Source organism: Periplaneta americana, chromosome 10 (assembly GCF_040183065.1).
Source record: "Periplaneta americana isolate PAMFEO1 chromosome 10, P.americana_PAMFEO1_priV1, whole genome shotgun sequence".
In the NCBI taxonomy this organism is placed as follows: Eukaryota; Metazoa; Arthropoda; class Insecta; order Blattodea; family Blattidae; genus Periplaneta; species Periplaneta americana.
In genome coordinates, this window is record NC_091126.1 from 66,313,762 (window position 1) to 66,334,683 (window position 20,922).

At 36.7% G+C, this 20,922-nt stretch overlaps 1 protein-coding gene across 1 annotated transcript in view; it reads left to right on the plus strand.

Annotated features, from left to right (window-relative positions):
- The window catches only part of LOC138707768 (sialate:O-sulfotransferase 1-like), a 90,064-nt gene that overhangs the window by 29,959 nt on the left and 39,183 nt on the right, over positions 1 to 20,922 (plus strand). The window contains exon 2 of the mRNA XM_069837640.1: positions 19,510 to 19,671. Within this exon, the coding sequence (XP_069693741.1) occupies positions 19,529 to 19,671 (143 nt within the window). The 5' untranslated portion in view covers positions 19,510 to 19,528. The remainder of the gene's footprint in view (positions 1 to 19,509; positions 19,672 to 20,922) is intronic.

Sequence of the window (20,922 nt, forward strand, 5' to 3'; positions counted from 1 at the left end):
TCTGTCGTTTTTCCTTGTTATTTCATTTGCCCTGGGAGCTATTGAACAGTGGCGTGGTTTATGTTAGTCTTATATTCTTCTTTCTCGTATGTTTCTTAAGAAAGATGGAAACTTTTCTTGGAATATACATTGCTCAGTGTGTAACATAGGGGTTATATATGTTGAAATGTTGTGGGTTTCATTCCAAGAATGTATATTTGTCTATTAAATTAATACCCTATAGACCAGTGACCGCCAAAAGCTGTGTCGCGACACATGTCCCTGCCTCCACTCAAGCGTAACCATGGCATCATACCCCCACCCTCTGTTTACAGTCTTCACTTCGGTATAAGACAAGACATTATCAGCAGCGGACATACATATGTAATTTTACAAGTGTGTAGGAAATTATGTTTCGATGTCTTTTCTAAAACAGAGAACAGATAATATGTAAAAACTTAATTTTAAGGAGCATGGGAGTAAAAATATTTCTTTTGTGCAGATGACAAAAATATGAGATAGTTGTTAATTTGTTGTAAAAATTTTAAATGAAGTATAAAAGAACAATGTACGTTGTCATTATTCTTCTTGATATAAAGACTACCACGCCCTTACCTGTAATTTGAATATTTCATTAATAAACGAAAAATAAAAATTATCGGCTTCTATGGCATAATTATGACATCATAATCGGAGTGAAATACTTAGACTTTTTTCGACGTATGCAGTGTAATTTGAATATTTCATTAATAAATAAACAATAAAAAGTATTGGCTTCTATATCATAATTGGAGTAAAATACTTCGACTTTTTTTTTCGACGTATGTAGTGTAATTTGAATATTTCATTAATAAATAAACAATAAAAAGTATCGACTTCTATGTCTTAATCGGAGTAATATATTTCGACTTTTTTTTTCGACGTATGTAGTGTAATTTGAATATTTCATTAATAAATAAACAGTAAAAAGTATTGGCTTCTATGTCATAATCGCAGTGAAATACTTCGACTTTTTTCGACGTATGTAGTGTAATTTGAATATTTCATTAATAAATAAACAATAACAAATATCGGCTTCTATGTCATAATCGGAATAAAATACTTCGACTTTTTTTCGACGTATGTAGTGTAATTTGAATATTTCATTAATAAATAAACGATAAAAAGTATCGGCTTCTATGTCATAATCGGAGTAAAATACTTCGACTTTTTTTCAACGTATGTAGTGTAATTTGAATATTTCATTAATAAATAAACAATAAAAAGTATCGGCTTCTATATCTTAATCGGAGTAAAATACTTCAACTTTTTTTTCAACGTATGTAGTGTAATTTGAATATTTCATTAATAAATAAACAATAAAAGGTATCGGCTTCTATGTCTTGATCGGAGTAAAATACTTCGACGTTTTTTTGAAATATGTAGCGTAATTTACAATTTCGTAAATCAACCTGGTACGTTTTTCTAATTTCAAATATCTGCTGATGTAGAATACACGTTCTTTTTATGGTAAATAAGAAAATATATTTTATGCTCGACCATGCCGAAATGTAGTAATTATAAACCTGGTAGTAGCCCTTTAATGCACCTCATTAAAGTACACCTATTCATTATAGTTCAGTTGTTCAGCCAATGAGAAATCACCATTGTACCATTATAAAACCACAAGTATCGATTATTCTCGGATATGCAATCGAAAGATAATTAGCGAAACGTCACAGAGGCTGGAAATCCAATAATGTCTCAGAAGGTTATGTTCTGTTACTATAATAATTAGCGTTAATTGTAAATAATATTCAAATAAATTCAATTTATCATCTCGTTTTTCAATTCTAAATCAATTTCCATGTTATATCAATATTAATGTTCATGTTATTCTCTAGATTATATCAAGGTCAATGACATTCGTCCCTCGGAAAAAAATCAATACTTTCGCGTCTGCGCACATCTCACAATTTAGAAGGTCAGTTCCGCTCTTCACTTAGATAACCATAACATGAATACTTATGAATAATTTCAAGTTAGAAATATGGTCGAGCATAAAAAGTCGTATGAAACTTGCCTATAATGGTAATTAAGACGCTCGTTTCATAAACAAACATACTCGCGTCTTAATTACTACCATTATAGGCTCGTTGCATAATGTACTATTATTTTATTAATAATACAAAAATAATGACTAGGAGGATAAACGTTAACACGGAAAAAGATGTGTGTAGTTAATAAGCAGAAGAATATTATATTGTTTTTGTTTTCTGGTAACAGTCCGTCTCTGCAGTGTTATTCGCTGCATTACCTGAGGAGATACCCACTCCACCCCTCTCCCTGCGAAAGTGGTGTGCGGGTTGCATTTCTATTACGTCACATCTTCGTGGTGTTTGGCAACCACTGCTATAGACCTAATGTATTTTTCTAAATCAGACGTCCTGTCGTCATTCTGTTACGGAAATTTCACTGTATTGCAATCAAATATAAGTTTAAAAATAATAAAAAATCCCGCGCCAACAAACATTAATAAACGAATATGAAATAATTTAAACGCAATGACAGTGCTATTTACATGCATTCATAATAAAAATCATGCTCACTATTTAAGCTGGCTTCAAACATGTCTGAAAATTAAAAATATGTACGGAAAATGAAATCTATTGTTTTGCTTTCTTCGAAACCGATGTAAAATCTCCTTTCGGAATTACTGATTTATTTCATGACATGGAAGAACTTCATATCTGCTGAGGCTACTCGGTTCTTTCTACTCCTCGATGTACTTACGAGTTTTAGTTTGATTTGGTTTGTTTTGTGTTTAGCTTCGATTTCAACGTAAAGCGAGCTGTTGGTGATCAAAGTGGTTTTCGGAAAGGTTTTCCTCAAGCATTTTCGTTTTCCTTGTGTTACTTTCATCCATTTGTTTCATTGTTATCATACCATCTCACATGCATATAAGTTTGTGTATTTTAAAGAACTTTCAAATAAAAAGAAATTGCATCTGTTATCCTACGTCAGGTTAACGATGAAAATTGGAAGTAGGAAGAGATGTTTTCAGTAGCCTATATTAAGATTCTGTCACCAAATGTGCATAATGAGATGGCATAGTTGTATTAAATAACTCAAAGTGTAGTCAACTTCGGATATAGTGAACCTTTGCGGACTAGCATATTTCGTTCACTATATCCGATGTTCATTATATCCGAAGTGTCTCTCCCCTAACCTTAACCCCTTCAGGCCTGATGTACAGTACATTTTAGTGTACTTTGTTTTTTCTTTTTTGGAATATCTTCGATACTTTTAAATATTTTGAAAAATTGATAGAAATGGAGAATATTATTTTTGAAACATTTCTATACCTGAATTAAAAATAAAATTTAAAATTTTGGGGCCCAGGGGTCAAAATTGTCCCCAAATTTTGATATTCTGTGAAGACTTGATTTGGGAATTTTGCATCCCCAGAATGATTATGTGACCAGTTTTTTTTCTATTTTTTAAATATAAATTCAGGTCTGAAGGGGTTAAATGACAGAAAAGAGTAAAATTGTGAACAAGAAAATAATATATTTCATTTTTGTGGAATGGATTACACTGTATACTGTTACTCACAGTTGATTTACTTAAACTATTCTGTCGGCCCAGGTCCGCTTGCGAAAGACCACGTTCAATGTCACTTATAATATTCGCCGTATCTTCCAAAGAAAACACTTTACGCTTCGACATTTTTATACAATACATTCACTCTTGGAACACTAGAAACAGACGATCAGGTATAAATGACAAACGCTATTATGGTGTGGCTGCGTACTCAGCCTTGGAATTTCCCGGATCACTTAATGGAAACTGGGAGAGTTGATGAAGTTTGAAAGCAATCGAAATCTTACCTTCATTTATGCTTTTTTTAGCTGGTTATTTAAAGACGCTGTATCAACTACTAGGTTATTTAGCGTCGATGAGATTGGTGATAGCGAGATGGAATTTGGCGAGATGAGGCCGAGGATTCGCCATAGATTACCTGGCATTCACCTTACGGTTGGGGAAAACCTCGGAAAAAACCCAAACAGGTAATCGGCCTAACTGGGGATCGAACCCGCGCCTGAGCGCAACTTAAGACCAGCAGGTAAGCGCCTTAACCGACTGAGCCACGACGGTGGCTCCATTTATGCTCTGGACATAATGTCCGTCCCTTTTAATAAAAGAAGGCAATTTAATTTTCCGTTGTTTCGATGCTATCCGTCATAATGGAAATGTTTCTGAGAAAAGGCCACCCTTTGACAGTGGAGGATTAGAAATAACAGTAAAGTAGTGTGCCTGAGAACAGAATTTCAACCCTTCGACGGTGGAGTGAGGCAAGGTCGTCACGCGTTGCCTGGGCTTACAGTACAGCTCATTGTCTAGAAATCACTAATCCTACCTCTGTCCTTTGACTAAAGGAGTGAGAAACTTAGAATGTTGTTCTCAACACATTCTTTCAATTTTATACAAGAAGGCCTGACTTCAAATAAGAATTTGTCAGGATACAAGGTTCACTATAACCGAAGCGAGGGTTCGCAATAAACGAAAATATTAATGTACTTTTTAATGTATGTGGGTCGGTACCAACGATTTAGTTTCACTATAGCCGAATGTTCACTATAACCAAGTTCACTTAATCCAGAGTTGACTGTAGCTAGGGGCTAAGGAAACTACGAAAAAGAATAATTGTTAGGATTCACTCTTTTGAAGAAATAAATTCAGATATGAAAAGAAGGACAATTTTTTCTCATGAGTTATAACTAATTATTCGGCTTCCTGTGACATAACGTATTTGAATATCTGAATTTTAGTGTATGATAAAATGACAGATAGAATGAGTCAATAGTGTATGTAGAGTACATCTCGGTAAGTTCCTCCGACAGAATTGCAAATTTCTTACTTTGATTATTTTAATAATACCATGGAGCAACCACACCGCCTGCAACTCAATGGTTTTGGGATTAGTCTACTGGAATAAATTTCTGTCTTCGAGTGAGGCATGTGACGAGCTAAATTTCGTACAGCACTCGGCAAACAGAGCAATGCACCAGACGGAGCAGATAAACAAGCGGGTAGCCTAGACCATATTTTCGTATTAAACTTCAACTTCATTCTTTTTGCGATTACTGGAATAAATTTCTGTCTTCGAGTGAGGCATGTGACGAACTGAATTTTGTACAACACTCGGCAAACAGAGCAGTGCACCAGACGGAGCAGATAAACAAGCGGCTAGCCTAGACCATATTTTCGTATTAAACTTCAACTTCATTGTTTTTGCGATTACTGGAATAAATTTCTGTCTTCGAGTGAGGCATGTGACGAACTGAATTTTGTACAACACTCGGCAAACAGAGCAGTGCACCAGACGGAGCAGACAAACAAGCGGCTAGCCTAGACCATATTTTCGTATTAAACTTCAACTTCATTGTTTTTGCGATTACTGGAATAAATTTCTGTCTTCGAGTGAAGCATGTGACGAACTGAATTTCGTACAACACTCGGAAAACAGAGCAGTGCACCAGACGGAGCAGACAAACAAGCGGCTAGCCTAGAGAATATCTTCGTATTAAACTTCCTCTTAGACATATATTTCCATGTCGATCTGTCAGCACGTAAACAAGGATGCAAAATACGAGTCACTGAAAGCTTATTTTCTTGATCCTCTGCTGAGGGGAAACATTGATTTGCTTTTCCATCAACGAATACTAGGTTTCCTGACAGTTTTTGTTCAACAACGGAAGGAAAAGTTGGAGAGATTTGAAGGAAAAATTTTACTTTCAGCATGATTTTATATGGAAAATCGAATTTTATTCAGAAGTTGTAACTTAAGGGGTCGGTATTCATGTACATCAACATGAAATGCCAAAATCTTTATCCAACAATTTTCTGAAATTTTACAGAACAATTTGTTGTTGAGTCATTAGTGTTTTCGACCACAAAATAAATTAATGAACAGAAAATTCACTTTTAATGGTTTTCTTTGGTTTAAGATATTCGCATATGTACACTGACGTTCAAAGATACCTGACCCTACTAATGGATAGTGATCGATAATTTGTCCATGTTAGTGTGGCTTCTTTAGTTATTACTTCTATGAATAGATGGCGAAGATAACAGTGAGTGTCCCCAATAGTGCATTCATATACCCGTATTATAAAATTCAAATTTCGTACCTCTCTAATGACTAAAAAAAACACTAGATTTAGGCTAGCGGGAAACCACTGATACTATCACATATGAGAATAATTTATAGTCAATCTATATCAACATTTTTCCAAATATTTTTTTACCCGCCCCAGTAATAGGGTCAGCTTTTGAGAACTAGCGGAACTATTTCAAATGTTGGCAATTTGTTATATTTTTGGTTCTGACTTTTCCCGTGGTTAGAAAGTTCGCTTACACGGTCAGAAAATTGGAGGTCAGATATCTTTGAACCAAGAGGGCTTTTAGCTCTCTTGCTTTGAACGTCAGTGTACAGTGAGGCCCGTTCGTTAGTGCAGTGCTACGAATCGGGGTTACCATCCGGTACCCGTTGTTGCTAGAGTTATTCTTGTGGTGGTGAAGACAGGACGATAAGTTTTCTCTTGCTTCTGTCTTTTCCCTCAACCTTAAGTATATGATTATTGATTATAGTCCACAGCTGTGGAGCAAGGTTAGCATGTCTGACAGTGAAACGAGCGGTTTAAGTTTTTCCGAGTTTTCCCTCAACCCATTAAAAGCAAATACTGGGTAACTTTCTGCGCTGGATCCTGGATTCATTTCGCTGGCATTATCACCTTCATAACCATCGCAGTTGATGGAGCGTCGTAAAATAAACAGATTAAAATTATATGATTACACAAGCACTTTCCTTTTCACCTTATTCGTCTCCTTCGTGTTATAGAAGCATTATTTACAGACTAGCATGTGAGTTTCGGTGATGCAGAAATGAGAAGGCCAGCCTGATTATTACTTCTATTACACAGTCGGCGACATCCGTTGGCCCAAGGGACGTTCCTGATGCTGTCAAGGGACGCTCTGTTGTTGAAACTCATAAACATACTAGAGGTATCACGATGCTAGTCGAGGGGCGTCCAGTTGGCAAGTGCGCTATCACGAAGGGATGATACGCAGTATCTGCTGAATTTAAGAGTCTGCCTATTTTATCTTCGGAATTGGAAATACATCCGTTCAGAGTATCATCTCACTGTTTCCTCTGGGAGTAGTGTGCATATAAAAATACAGTAGAGCGTCTCGTTTAGGCACAGTGAAAACGTAAACAAAGTGCAGGGAACGTGTGGGGGAAGGACGAGCTGTATGATAAACACGAGGGATGCACAAGGTTTTAGTTACAACATTTATGGCGGAGCATTAACCCGAATCTGCCTAGCGGTACCGTATGGTACCACAGGTATATATAGTAGTTTCCAGTCGCTGTGTTGGCATCAATGATTATTTTCACAATTTCTCATTGTTTAATTTACTCACTGACATTCCAGTCATTGTTAGGAAAACAATATTTTGAATTTATTTGGCTTGGTATGCGTAGTGGCGTTCGGTAATTATACACATTTTCTTGAATCACTCAATTTTGGTATCGGTTTGAAGTAAATATTTGAATACATTCAATTAAGATTATAATTTTGAATAAATTCTGATTTCATATATTGGAAAATGCTTATAGTAAAGCATTCAATATATGTTTTCACTATAAATATATGAACTGCCAAATATATATGACGTAGAGTTAGTCTGGTACCGTATGGTACCACTAGGCAGATGCCGTAGCATTTTGTAAGGAATCGATTTTTCCTCTTTATAGCATTTATATTGATAATTTATTATGGTTCCTGGGACATAACACTTACTGAAGCTGTAAGAATCATAGAGGATGACATTATAATAATCTAAGTTCTATCTATATTGAAGCACCAGACGTCACAGTGAATTCTGATGAAGATTATAGAGAGGAAGATACAGGCGGTTTACTTGATAATCTCTTAGGAAATTAATTTTATTACGGTGAAAGGCATATGATTTATCTGTGATGAAGATAGTGATGTGACAAATAAAGAAAGTTAGAAGAAATAAGAAAACATAAATAAAACTTTTACTTTCAAGAATCGAAAGAGGTTTGAGTCTAAGAATGAAGATGAGATGAGGACAAGTAGTTCAATTTCGTGCTCACAAAATACAGGAGGAAAGCGTAACCAAGAAGGAAACAATCAAACTCACACGAAAACCAACTTCATAGATACATGATGAACATCCCCTTCTAACAGAAGCATTTTTCCTGCAGTTGACTAAACATTTTATAGAGGAAAATAGCCTACAGAATTATTTGAAGTATTTTTTTACTGTAATGTTATTGATTTTATTTTGTAAGAGAAACCCAGCGTTATGCTTTATTTCCAAATGTACAAGGTTTACAAATAAGTAGATGAAGAAATGAAGTTCTTAATCGGAATTCTTCTCTTCAATGGCTACAGTTTTGTACCTAGCAGAAGATGCTACTAGGAAAATGCACTGGGCACGCAATGAATTAGTTTACAATTGCATGTGGTGTGATCGATTTTAAAAAATCGTGCGATTTGTCCATTGTGCCGATAATACCAAATTTTAGATCGGCAAGACAGAATGTGTAAGCTCCGACCTCTGGTAAATCTGATGAAGGAGAGATTTATAAAAAATTACATTCTGGCATAATGTATGAATTTTGATGACGTCATCCTGCAAACATTTCATCAGGGGAAAGGTTCGGCTTCAATTATGGTGCCTAAACATTGTTTATGGGCCTATCTGATATCTTTTAAAATATGCCAAGAGAAGAGGGTAAGTGCAAATGGTCACTTTGAATTTGATTATGGTAAATGTGCAGCACCTCTCGTTGAAATGCTCGACAACTTACCACATGATATCGTCACGTGAATGCAAGAACTAGGTAACTCGAAATTTGCGTTTTTAGTTACCTCTTTTACAGCATAACAAAAATCTCACAAAATGTAATTCAGGATCTGGGTAAATGATCGAACAATACCAGCGACGTCTATTTCCCAATATAACAAAGAGGTAAAAGAAAACGAGACATATTTCTTGGTGCAATAAATAAGTAAATAGGCGCTGTCACAAAATATGAAAAATCAAGTTACCTAGTTCTTGCATTCAGGCGACGATATGAAGAGCCTACCCTTCCGACTGTACGTACTTTGATAACCTGCGAGGACTGGCTGGCTGACTGGCTGGCTCTCCTCGTTTACTCACACAATGCATTACGAGTGAAGTGGGACTCTATGTAAAATGTTTTGAAAAATGATATGTAACATCTTAAAAGTGCATCTAAACCAAGGAGCATTGAGGCGCGAACCCTTGCTATTTGTAAAAGCTAGCTCCATTGCCCTGTTATTATCATACAAGAAATAAAATAATAAAAGACAGTGAATGATATAGTGAAGTTTTTCTGTCATTCCAATAAATAAAGACTTAAAGACTTAAAATGATGAAATCTGAAGAAAAGAAATCTTGCACCCGTATCTGCCTAGCGGTACCGTACGGTACCACCCCCTATCTTTGAAAGTAGATGATTTTAAACAAAACCGAGTTTAATTCCATAATAAGGACGTAAGTTTGAACAAATGTTGAAGAAATTACAAAAATCGCCACATGTCAGAAAACCAGGCAGATTAGGGTTAATTGAAATTATATTTTCTAAAAAAAAAAAAAAAAAAAACAAAAAAAAAAGAACACAAATTGTATAACGTTATCATATACAAATTTTAACAAACAAGCAATTGTAACGTTGAAATAATTCAGTGTAACAAATCAAATTTTGCTACTTATATGATGTTGCTTTCAAGCAACATTTTTTACGGTCATGAATTTCATTATCTGTATGACTAACATAATATCACCGTCTTCTGTGGCCGAATCAACAAAACTACAGTACTGTAATTATGTTTAGGAAATAGTGTTATCACTTCAGACCAATATAATGCAGTTTTGTTAATTAGGTCACAGAAGACGGTGTTATTATGTTAGTCATAAAGAGAATGAAATTTATGAGCGTAAAAAGCGCTGCTTGAAAGCAACCATATAAGCAGTAAAATTTGATATGTTATATTGAATTATTTCAACGTTACAATTGCTTGTTTGTTAAAATGTGTAGGATGATAACATTGTATCATAATGTTTATTATGCAATTTGTGTTCTTTTGTTTTGTGTGTTTTTGGAAAATATAATTTCAATTAATGCTTCACCATAAATGTTGTAACTAAAACCTTGTGCATCCCTTTGGGCCGCATTCATAGACATTCTTAGCGCGGGCTTCCGGTGGATGATCAGCGAACTAACGTTTTTCGTATTCATAAACCAGTGTTAGCGATATGAATTGATATGAATCGTGTACAAGTAACCAGTCGATAGCCGCGGCTAGTTTAGCCCGCGCTACGAGCGTGCTAATCAGGATTTATATCATATCGCTAACACTGGTTTATGAATACGAAAAACGTTAGTTCGCTGATCATCCACCGAAAGCCCGCGCTAAGAATGTCTAAGAATAGGGCCCTTAGTGTTTATAGTACGACTAGTCCTCCCCTCACACGTTACCTTCACTTTGTTTACATTTTCACTGTGCCTAAACGAGACGCTCTACTGTACGTCAAATCACATCTTAGTGCAGACGGAATTCGTGTGTACTTCGGCAGGTAGAGGACAACAAGTTTAAAATATATTTTAGCATGATTGCATATCCATTACAAAATGTAGGCCTATAATTATGTTGTCTAATGTAGGATCAGCGTGGGGATTGTATTTATGTAAGTCTTAGTATTGGACTAAAACATCATGATGGACCGATATAAGCCGTAAGTTGGCTTTAGAACTGAAAGGAAAATGCCTGTGTATATGGCAAAGAATGGAATTTTATTACTGGATACAGAACGTTAACTTCCATAGATTGGTCTGTTTCGCTTGTTCTGTCGTTACTCTAGCAAGAATTTTGAACGAACACAAGACATTTCCAAGTAGTGAAACTCTTTGTTCATGCAGTCTGTTGGCGAAAGGTCACCGCTTCAAGCAGCATAGGTCAGCACATGGTATAGAACACATATCTTGTCCATTTGAGGATGAGGTAAGTCTATTTCGCTTGCAGGAATGTAACTTGTGTCCGTGAAGAATATAAACTGAACGTGTGTTGTGAATTTATTTTAGAAAATACTTATTGGGTAGTCTATCTAATTTTTCACAAACTATAAAAATAATTTTGTTTTAACAAATAGCTTATTTTTATTAAGTTGTGCGCATTCACGGTGAATGTACTAAGAAATAGGATTTCGGGTACTGTACAATCTCCTGGAACTTAACATTTCCAGAACACGGTGGATTACCCGAAAGTCTATTTGTGTAGGAAGTTATTTCTTTATGAAATTATTTTGGTATAGCAGCGGCTAAGAGCGGAAAATTCTAAGTGCAAGTAACTGTTATGGGTTCCATTTCCTTGCCAATATTATGTACTGTTATTTTATTTTGACGACCAGTGATGTGAACATTTTTATGTCACGTGATTCTCAACATGTATATGAATGCTGTCAGATCAAGAAATTTCCCCCCCAAAAAAATCTCAACCGCTGTCTGTGACTCAGTTCTCTGTTCTTCTATCTAAGCGGCCAGGGTTCGAACCCCGGCCAAGTGGACAAGTCGTGATGGAATTTGTGGTGCACAATCAGATATTGCACAGGGTTATTCTTGTAATACTCTAGATCAGGAATCGTCAGCACAGAGCACGCTGGGGCTAGCGTCGCTTACCCGCGGAAAACGCAGTGCACCATGGTGCACTCGTAGCTGCTAGCGGGTATGCTCTCTATCTCTTCCTGCTGCACGACGGTGCACACGGGACGGCACCGCTTACCCTTTGCACATTTCAGCGAGTGCTGACGACCACTGCTTTAGATTCTCTCTTTTATTCTATCAACACTCCCCAACTTCTCATTTAATATCATCAACTGTAGTCAAAAATAGGTTGGGGTGAAGTCTTGGGTATAGTGTTTGTTCCCGATACTGGTATGGGGGCACTGGGGATATCTGGTATGTAATCTCATTTCTCTTGACCTCTTCCTTCATTCCTTCCTTCCCTTCATTAAAGAAATAAGATATTGTCGTGGTTTATGAATAATGGATATCAAACCTGACTCATGCTCCTAGCCTGCACTCGTACGGGGTTATAAACTTAATCCCACTTGGACTGATTGATTAGATTCATTACGAAACTTATTCCAAACTGTAAGCGAATGTGAGATAATGTCTTGGCGAATCTTCGGCCTCATTTCGCCAAAATACCACTTCGCTCTAAATAATTCCACCGTCACCAGACAACTACGCAGTTCATACAACGTCATTAAATAAGTGAATAAAAATAAAAAAAGAATATATATATATATATATATATATATATATAACATAGCATGAGTACTAGCTTCGATGATACCAAATGAAGACAGCCTACCAGATTCGCTACTTTCTCTGGACAACGCTAATGACTAGACAGTGTATGCGGGATGACTTGAGGAAAAGTGAAGTTGTTTCGTATCGGAGTATATGTCACGTTCCGCGTCGTCCTTCTTCTGTGTACCTGGCGAGTACAGCAGCGTTCATAGTAATATTGCAACGCAATGCGTGCAGTTGTGTTATCATGCTCATGTATTTTGTGCGCGTTGAATAGTGCTGTGCTGATTCATTCATAATGTCGAAGGCAAAACGTTCAATTCGCTCAGAGATACGAAGTGCAATTAAGAAGTATGGGAGTGACATTTTATGTATTAACGAAGACAATATTGTGTGTAATGTATGTAAAATTGAAATAAAAACCAGAACAACTCAGACTATAAGAAACACTGCAACAGTACATCACACAGGAAATGCGTTGAAATGAAATCTGAGGAACCATCTACATCATCATCATCATCATCATTATCATCATAATCATCATCATCATCATCATTTAGTTGTGCGGGAAACATTTTGCAAAGACATGTGCAACATGATGCTCAGTGCAAATATTCCTCTAAAGAAATTAAGTGATTCCCATTTTAGAGGTTTTCTTCAGAAATTCTCTCGACACAAAAACTGTTTAAGCGATAGGCGAAGACGATTCAGCTTCGACAACTTACGAATAGTCGTTTACTGCAACGCTAGTAATTCCATCAATGATGACGAGGTATGTGCTACAGTACGTCATTTTTCTTTTCCTTCTGACTGTAAGGAGATACAGTAGCATGTTGACGTCGTCTGTTTACGTTTAAAACCTGTTCAGCCAATGGTCTGAATGTAACATATAGTAAACGTGCATCTACATTCAACGATAAGTCATCCCGCATCCACTGTCTACCAATGACCATGCACTGGTGAATTGTTGGAAAGCTTAAGGAGGGACTCGATTCCCCCTCCAAAGATGATCAATCTATAGATCTGGAGACTGTTATGGAATTGAATATCCCGGTGCAAAAGCCGGTCAAGCCCAGAAATAAAAATTTTACAAGAGATAAAAATAAATTTCTTCAAAAATTGAATGTACATTAATATGAAAATGTTTCTTTTAACACGATAATATAGTATATTAGTGGGTATTTTATAAGACTACCAATATTCTTGTTAGTTCTTTTTCGTCCATAGATTTTTTTGAATGGTGGACTTGAATGTTTTTGTCCCGAAAATAAAACGGATTTATTTGTCATGCTTAAACTTAATTTATTTATTTTAAAACTCATCTGCGAAACTCACTTCAGTTTCAGGTGAGTTTCTGTTGAGTGGATTATCAATGTATATTTATTACATATACATATTTCCAAACATTAATATTCTGTAATATGTTACACTTTTTACAGGTATCTCATCTTGGTAATCAAAGCTGTAGTTAAAATTGGTATTGAAATATAATATTGTAGGAAAAGTATATTGACTTATCTTCCATCTAGCAGGAAGAACTCGGAGCAAGAATAAGCCGGACATTTCTGCTTTATACGCAAATCAGTGAAGCTGTCAAATCCTTTTCATCTGTAGAGACGTTACAATAAGTCAGAAGCCACCGGCGTGGCTCAGTCAGTTAAGGCGCTTTCCTGCTTGTCTGAAGTTGCGCTCGGGCGCGGGTTCGCTCCCCGCTTGGGCTGATTACCTGGTTGGTTTTTTCCGAGGTTTTCCCCAGCCGTAAGGTGAATGCCAGGTAATCTATGGCGAATCCTCGGACTCATCTCGCCAAATACCACCTCGCTATCACCAATCTCATCCACGCTAAATAACCTAGTAGTTGATACAGCGTCGTTAAATAACCAACTAAAAAAAAGCCAAATTTGACGGATTTTTGCACCAAAGTGTGCAGCATATATTTATCTAAGCAATGCATACTAAATATCGATTTTGAAAAGATTGGACTTGACCGGTTTTTGCACAGAGATCTTCATTTTTCTGTAACATATCACTATTTCCGGGCTGCAAATCCAGCCAGTGGAGTTCTCATATCTGATTTAAATATTATACATGCCATCTCACATGCAATAAACCCTACGGTCGCAGTGTCGAAGGATTTTCGTCTACTTTCTACGTGGCAAACGTATGTTTGTCGAGATTTTGTATCTATGCTTTTAGTTGGTTGGATCCATCTATAATGCATAACCCGGCATTCAATCCTACTCACAGAAACCAAATTACAGCCACTCACGTGCATTTTTAACATCAGAGACAACGAATTTTCTACCGCCCTTTTTTTTTTTTTTTCTAATTTAGCCCTTATTTCTTTCTCGCTGCTTTCTGCATTAATTATTTTTTCATATGGAAAATGTAACATAAGACACTTTATTTCTGTGCCGAGCTTTGGGACTGAAATACGGTGTGGCATAAATGTGATTCACTGTTAGTGCTAGAAGCGCTATATTAAACGCCCAGATTTTATCTGTGCATGCTTCGGAATAGAATGAGGTGCGGCAGTCTACATATTGCGCTTTGCTTCTGCTGCAGAGATTTCGCTGGCCCTACACACTCAGGCAACCGTTTTTTGACGATCGCAAGTTTTCTTTTCCCCATCGTACACTTATCAAGGACGCACTTCAAACATATCAACTATAGCTTCGGTTTCTTAAATGGGAGTTTTTTGTTAAGTCGTCGGTGGACACAGTCGGTTTTGGAACGAGATTTACTACCAAAACTCCATTGTTTAACAATAATTCACGAAATTCCATAGTACCGATGCAGATTTAAAAGGATTTACTGCATTGTATATCACGTTCTAAGCCAGAGCTGGGCAGCAAGAGCGGATTCTACTCTCTCACGGGGAGCCATATGATTTCTCTTCATCCCCTTTCTTCCCCGCCGAACACCCACGAAGCGTTGATTCCGTGACTGATGAATATTAAGCGTCCCCGTTTAGAGTCTGGATTCGCTCCCGATGCTCATCGCTGTTCTAAGCTGTAAGTCGGTGTGATATCTGCAGTAAACACTCCACGAAGAAGAATGTTATCTAGGCTACCTTAGCTTCCCTAGCAGCTCAACGATAGAAGGCTGGCTTATATTTCCGTCATCTCGGATTCGATCTCCAGAATGGAATTTACTACAATGTTACATGTAGTGAACAAGATCTGACGATGATAAGTAGGCTTCGAGACTTTGGACCCGATACAATAAGTTTATTGTGCATGCACTATAGGTTGTTGACTCGCAGCAGGTAGGTAAAGATGTATTGACGTAACAACGTTACTATTTACAGTAGAGTACGGTAGTATGGGGAAACACACACATATGTACATTCTGAAAGTAAATATACATTACACAATGATAATGTCAAAAGAATGTGAAAAGCATTTATTCTCCTGTCTTTTATAAGCATTTGTGTTTAATTATACACAGTGTTAATGGCGGAAATAAATATGTATCAATTTTAATTTCTTTATTTATCCTATTGATCGTCTTTAGGAAGTTCATTTACAGTACCGAATTGCAATGTACTACAAGGTACATTCTCAGTGTCTCAAACGTAAATCTTTTTCGGTTATCAGCCAAACACAGTTTGTATTGTGAGAAGCTGCGCTCTACGTCGCATGACGTGATAGGAGCAAAACGAGAAAACCTAACATCATTGCAGTTTCTAAGAGACAGTCCTATATTCTCGGGCGACTCTATGCCCACTAATTTACTGTTTATGTTACACAATGTTCCATATCCATTATTTTTTACATAAAATTGATTTCCACTTCTGTTTCACACGTTCAGTAACCGGTGTACTTGGTGTCTCATTAATTCTCTGCGTCATTTTCTCAATTAATTTGAGGGCTTCCGGCTCTCTTGCTCTGACTTTTCTAACCGTGTAATAGTTTCAGACACAGTTTGAAAACGGGTTTGTATGAAAACTAAATTATTCGTCAGAACCTTCAAATCCAGAGCGTGTTTCTTTGCGTATTTGTTGGCATTCATTCTATAGTACCCCCACCCACTGTACGCTTTACCACTATACTACTCAGTTTAATACTCAGTACGCCGTTATGCGGATTTTCCACTGAACTGCTCTGTTGGGTCCGAAGTTTCAAAGCATACTGATAAGTTAGAGAGTTAGAAAATCTATGAACTTTACCAAATAGTATAGTTTTTAGGCATTTATAGGAGTTTATGGTTCATTTAGGCGTTTTATGGCCTTTATAATTTTAATATGGGGGATCCTGTGTACATGAAACGTAGATATATCTGAATAACTTACGTCTAGGACAGGGCTGGGCACCAAGAGCGAATTCCTCTCTATCATGGGGAGCCATAAGACCCCTTTCGTCCCCTCCGAACACCGCGCAGCGTTGATGCCGTGACTGATGAACATTAAGCGTCCCTGTGAAGAGTTTGGATTCGCTCCCGGTGCCCAGCCCTGGTCTAGGACATAGGAAACAAAATAGGTACGGAAATATAAATCCGTTCCCTAATTATTATAAATGACACTGAAGCTTTTCAATTGACCGGAAGTCGTGATCATAAGCTTGAATTCTCCTTAGGGTATGGACGTCTATGCGTTCTAATGTGTTGTCTTTGTACTGACTCATTAGGCCTACATGAAATATAAAGATAAAAGTACTGTATTTAGATTTGGCAAATCCTAAACTAACGAGGAAATACCATCTTTCAGAATCCCTTATTCCAAGGAAGTATTTCTGATATTCCAGATGTCTATCTCTGTATTCACGCGATATCTCCTAACTCAGGCTTGGAGAACTGGGCGACAATTGTGGCGTTGCGTCACTCATCGGATACGTCACTCACCCCTTCCTTCCATCCCCGCGTCGTTGACTTGGTAGAGGAGGGGATTTGTATTCAGTGTCTGTCTTATGTGGTTGCGCACGGGCTACAGATACGTCATTCAACGCCGGTAGTCTGTGGACGGGGAACCAATGCTTTCCCCATGCTTTCCACCTCTCTCTCGCCAGTTCTGTACCCCTGTCCTAACTATTGGACGGTTTTTGTTCATATTCATTTTCTACGAGTGAATTTCTCCAAACATCATGTGTATGAGGTATAAGTGTCGTAAATTTAATGAAATAAGAAACATAAAGGAGTGTCAACTTCAAGAAAAATCAAAGATTTTATTAATTTTTGTCAGGTATTATTATTATTATTATTATTATTATTATTATTATTATATTATTGTGAGGAGTATATTCTCAGGCCCATATATATGTTTTAGAAACAATTTTTATGCAGAATTATTTGTAATTTTTTTTATAAATTATTTTAGTGTCCAAAGCTGACCAGGTACAGTAGACCCCATTAAAACAAGAAACTTACTCTCAGTTGTAACAGCATTTCTTGCATTTGAGTATAACGTTGAATAAAATATCTGAAGAGTTTGAAATGAAAAGTTAGTTAATGGGATTTAAAAGGACGCGTCAACTGCTAAGGCTATTTGAACCCTTATCTGAAATTCTTAAAAAAAAAAACAAAAACAAAAACAAAACAGAAACAATACCATAAGCTAAATGCGAACACAAACTGCAACCGTTGTCAGACTGGGATGAAAAGGGAGCGACTTTTTCGGGATCTTATAACAAAAGACAAATATGCTTCCGACAATTAAACGAGGGGTATTTAAATAAGACAATTTTTGGAAATACTGAAGTAGGCTACAGTATACTGTACGTATAGCTGCTTTTATGTAAATTTGTATAAATAAATTAATCCTTTTGTTATTCATTTATTTGTTTTAACCGTCAGTTCACAAATAAAGACATATTCCTTTGGCATTTTAGAGTATGTCCTTCGTATGTAATCCAGGACACGAAATATCAACTTGTAATTTGGGTGCACATTAAATGACTTCATTTAGTAGGACCTATGTGTATTGAATATCATTTCAAGAAAATAAGCTACAAATTACAATCAGGGTTGGGAAGTTACGCGTGAAAGTTAATTTCTACACAACCCGTAAAATACGCATAAATTTGCATAATTTATGTCATACATATAAAAAATATTATACCGCTTAACGATACGCTGACACCACACAGTGCTTTTGCGTGATGTTCAGCTACTCGTCGCGCCGATACAGATTCCAGACTAGTCATGAAAGGTTGCAGAGGATTTTCATCATTTTGTCATTGTGTTTTCCAAGGTTTCCATCGACATCTTTTGTCTTCATATTGTTTTCCGAACTCTCTATGTCATTGTGGTAATGAATAGGGTCTGTGAGTAATGTCTACTTCGTTTATTTTCCTTTATTCTCTGACCGAAGAAGTCGTCCTGTTCACAGAAACAAATATTAAAAAAGAAAACAAAAAGTCACTTTGGCAGAGGCGGCTCCTTTGACATATACTACACACTACAAGATTGTTCATGATCATGTGATCTGATAGTCTAGTCTTATAATCAGGCTTAGGATCCGGGACACTTTAGCAACTAATGTACACAAAACTTGACTATAGAGTTCCTTGAACATAGTAGATAGGCATACTGTGAATGTAAACAACGACATCAATGTGCTACGTGTTCACACCTGTGAAGTAACGGCTAGTGCGTCTGGCCGCGAAACGAGGTGGCCCGGGTTCGATTCCCGGTTGAGGCAAGTTACGTGGTTGAGGTTTCTTCCGGGTTTTCCTCTCAACCCAATATGAGCAAATGCTGGGTAGTAATAGATCTCAAGTCGTAGTTCATGGGATGTTCCTTCCTCAAGATTTACAATAAACAGTAAAATTTACTTCATCACGAGTGGATAAAACTCTAAACTGAAAAAAAGCGGTGGGAGGAAATAAAACGTGATTTCTCTGCTTGCATTCCTGTCCCCCTTTTAATCCGAAAAACCGCATTTCCAATTAGTTCGGACTAGCGGGGTTCTACTGTAATTTTATATTGATGGTAATCAGTAGGCCTACTGCGCCATCATATAAATCTGGAGTGATAAATTACAATAAATTCAATTAAAATTGACGACATCTAAACTCAAAAATATAATTTCGGACCTTCTGAATACATCATGAATGAAGTTAGGTCTCATGAAATGTTTATATTAACGTAATCACAAAAATGTTCTCTATTTGTTGCAGTTCAAATCCTGCAATCACCATGAGTCCTTTCCTGAAGGTGATGCAGCTGTTCCTAATGATGACTGCTACAGTACTAGGAATGCTGATACTCCTATTGGTAACCCCTGACCTAGAAGAGACTATGCTCCGAGCAGTTAGGCACTACACCACACCCCATTACAGGTGAGTGATGTAATATAGTAGGCTGGCACTGACTTTAACGACTTGTAATAAATGTCATTCCTAGAGTTAATTCCTCTTCAGAATGTTTACTTTGTATCACCGTAAAACAATTTTTTTAGGAAAATATAGTGCGTCATCGCCATATTTTTCCGTCTGTTTTTCCGTCCATCGATTGCTAGTCAGTGAATTTTTATCAAATTCAGTAGTAATAAATTAAGAAAACTGGCATTATCCTTAAGACCTTAATTAGGGTGGCCAGATTCACATCGATAAAAAAGATGACACAACGCTTCAAAAAGGAGGACATTGTTCGAAGAAAGAGGACAGAAAATTTGTGCTTAGGCCTATATCATACTTTAAATTACGTCAATATCTATTTTAATACATAATATTTACAGTACAGGTTTAGATATCTTAATTTATGTTATTATCTACTTTATTACGAAATAATTATGAAAAAAGTTAATAATAATAATTTTTAATTTAGTTACATATGAAAGTCAAGGGAACTATAATTATTAAAAAGGACAGAAAAATATCTATTTAAATTTACATTCGCACTTCGATCTCTCGATTTACTAGCTACCTCTGAGTCCAGATCACATATATAACAGATTGGCCATCCCAATGTTAAAAACGGTAACTTGTAGAAGAGAACAACCACCATGATCGCCACTGTCGATTAGTAACGACCGCTAGATGGAAGTACAGTTACTCCATGCAATTCAAATTGGACTTATGATGTGATTTCTTATGCAGTAGCTAGATGGCAGCATAGTGAATTGATAAAAGTTGTTGCCATCAAAGCCTGTAAGTCTGAGCAATCTGTTATATAATGTGATCAGGCCTTTGAGCAACGACCATAACAAGGAGGAGCAAAGAGAGTTATGATAGTTGGCAAAGAGTATATTCCGTCGATGCTGCTGCCACCTACAAATTACTTGAAAAAGACGTCAAATCAGATAATTTCAAATTATCAGGCATACAAGTTACGAAAAGGACATTTTTGATTTTTTTTTAAATCCGCCCGTATCCCGTACGAAGGCCTAAAAGAGGACATCTCCGGACAAAAGAGGATGTCTGGTCACCCTAACCTTAATCAACTTAATATGAATTTATTTCTCCTGTAATAACATATTTAACATAAATTGTCGAGCTAGGTTACTCAGTGGTGAGACAGTAGATTCCTAATCGGGAGATTCTGGTTTCACATTCTGCGATCGGCTAATGTGAGTGAAGTTTCAGTGGTTT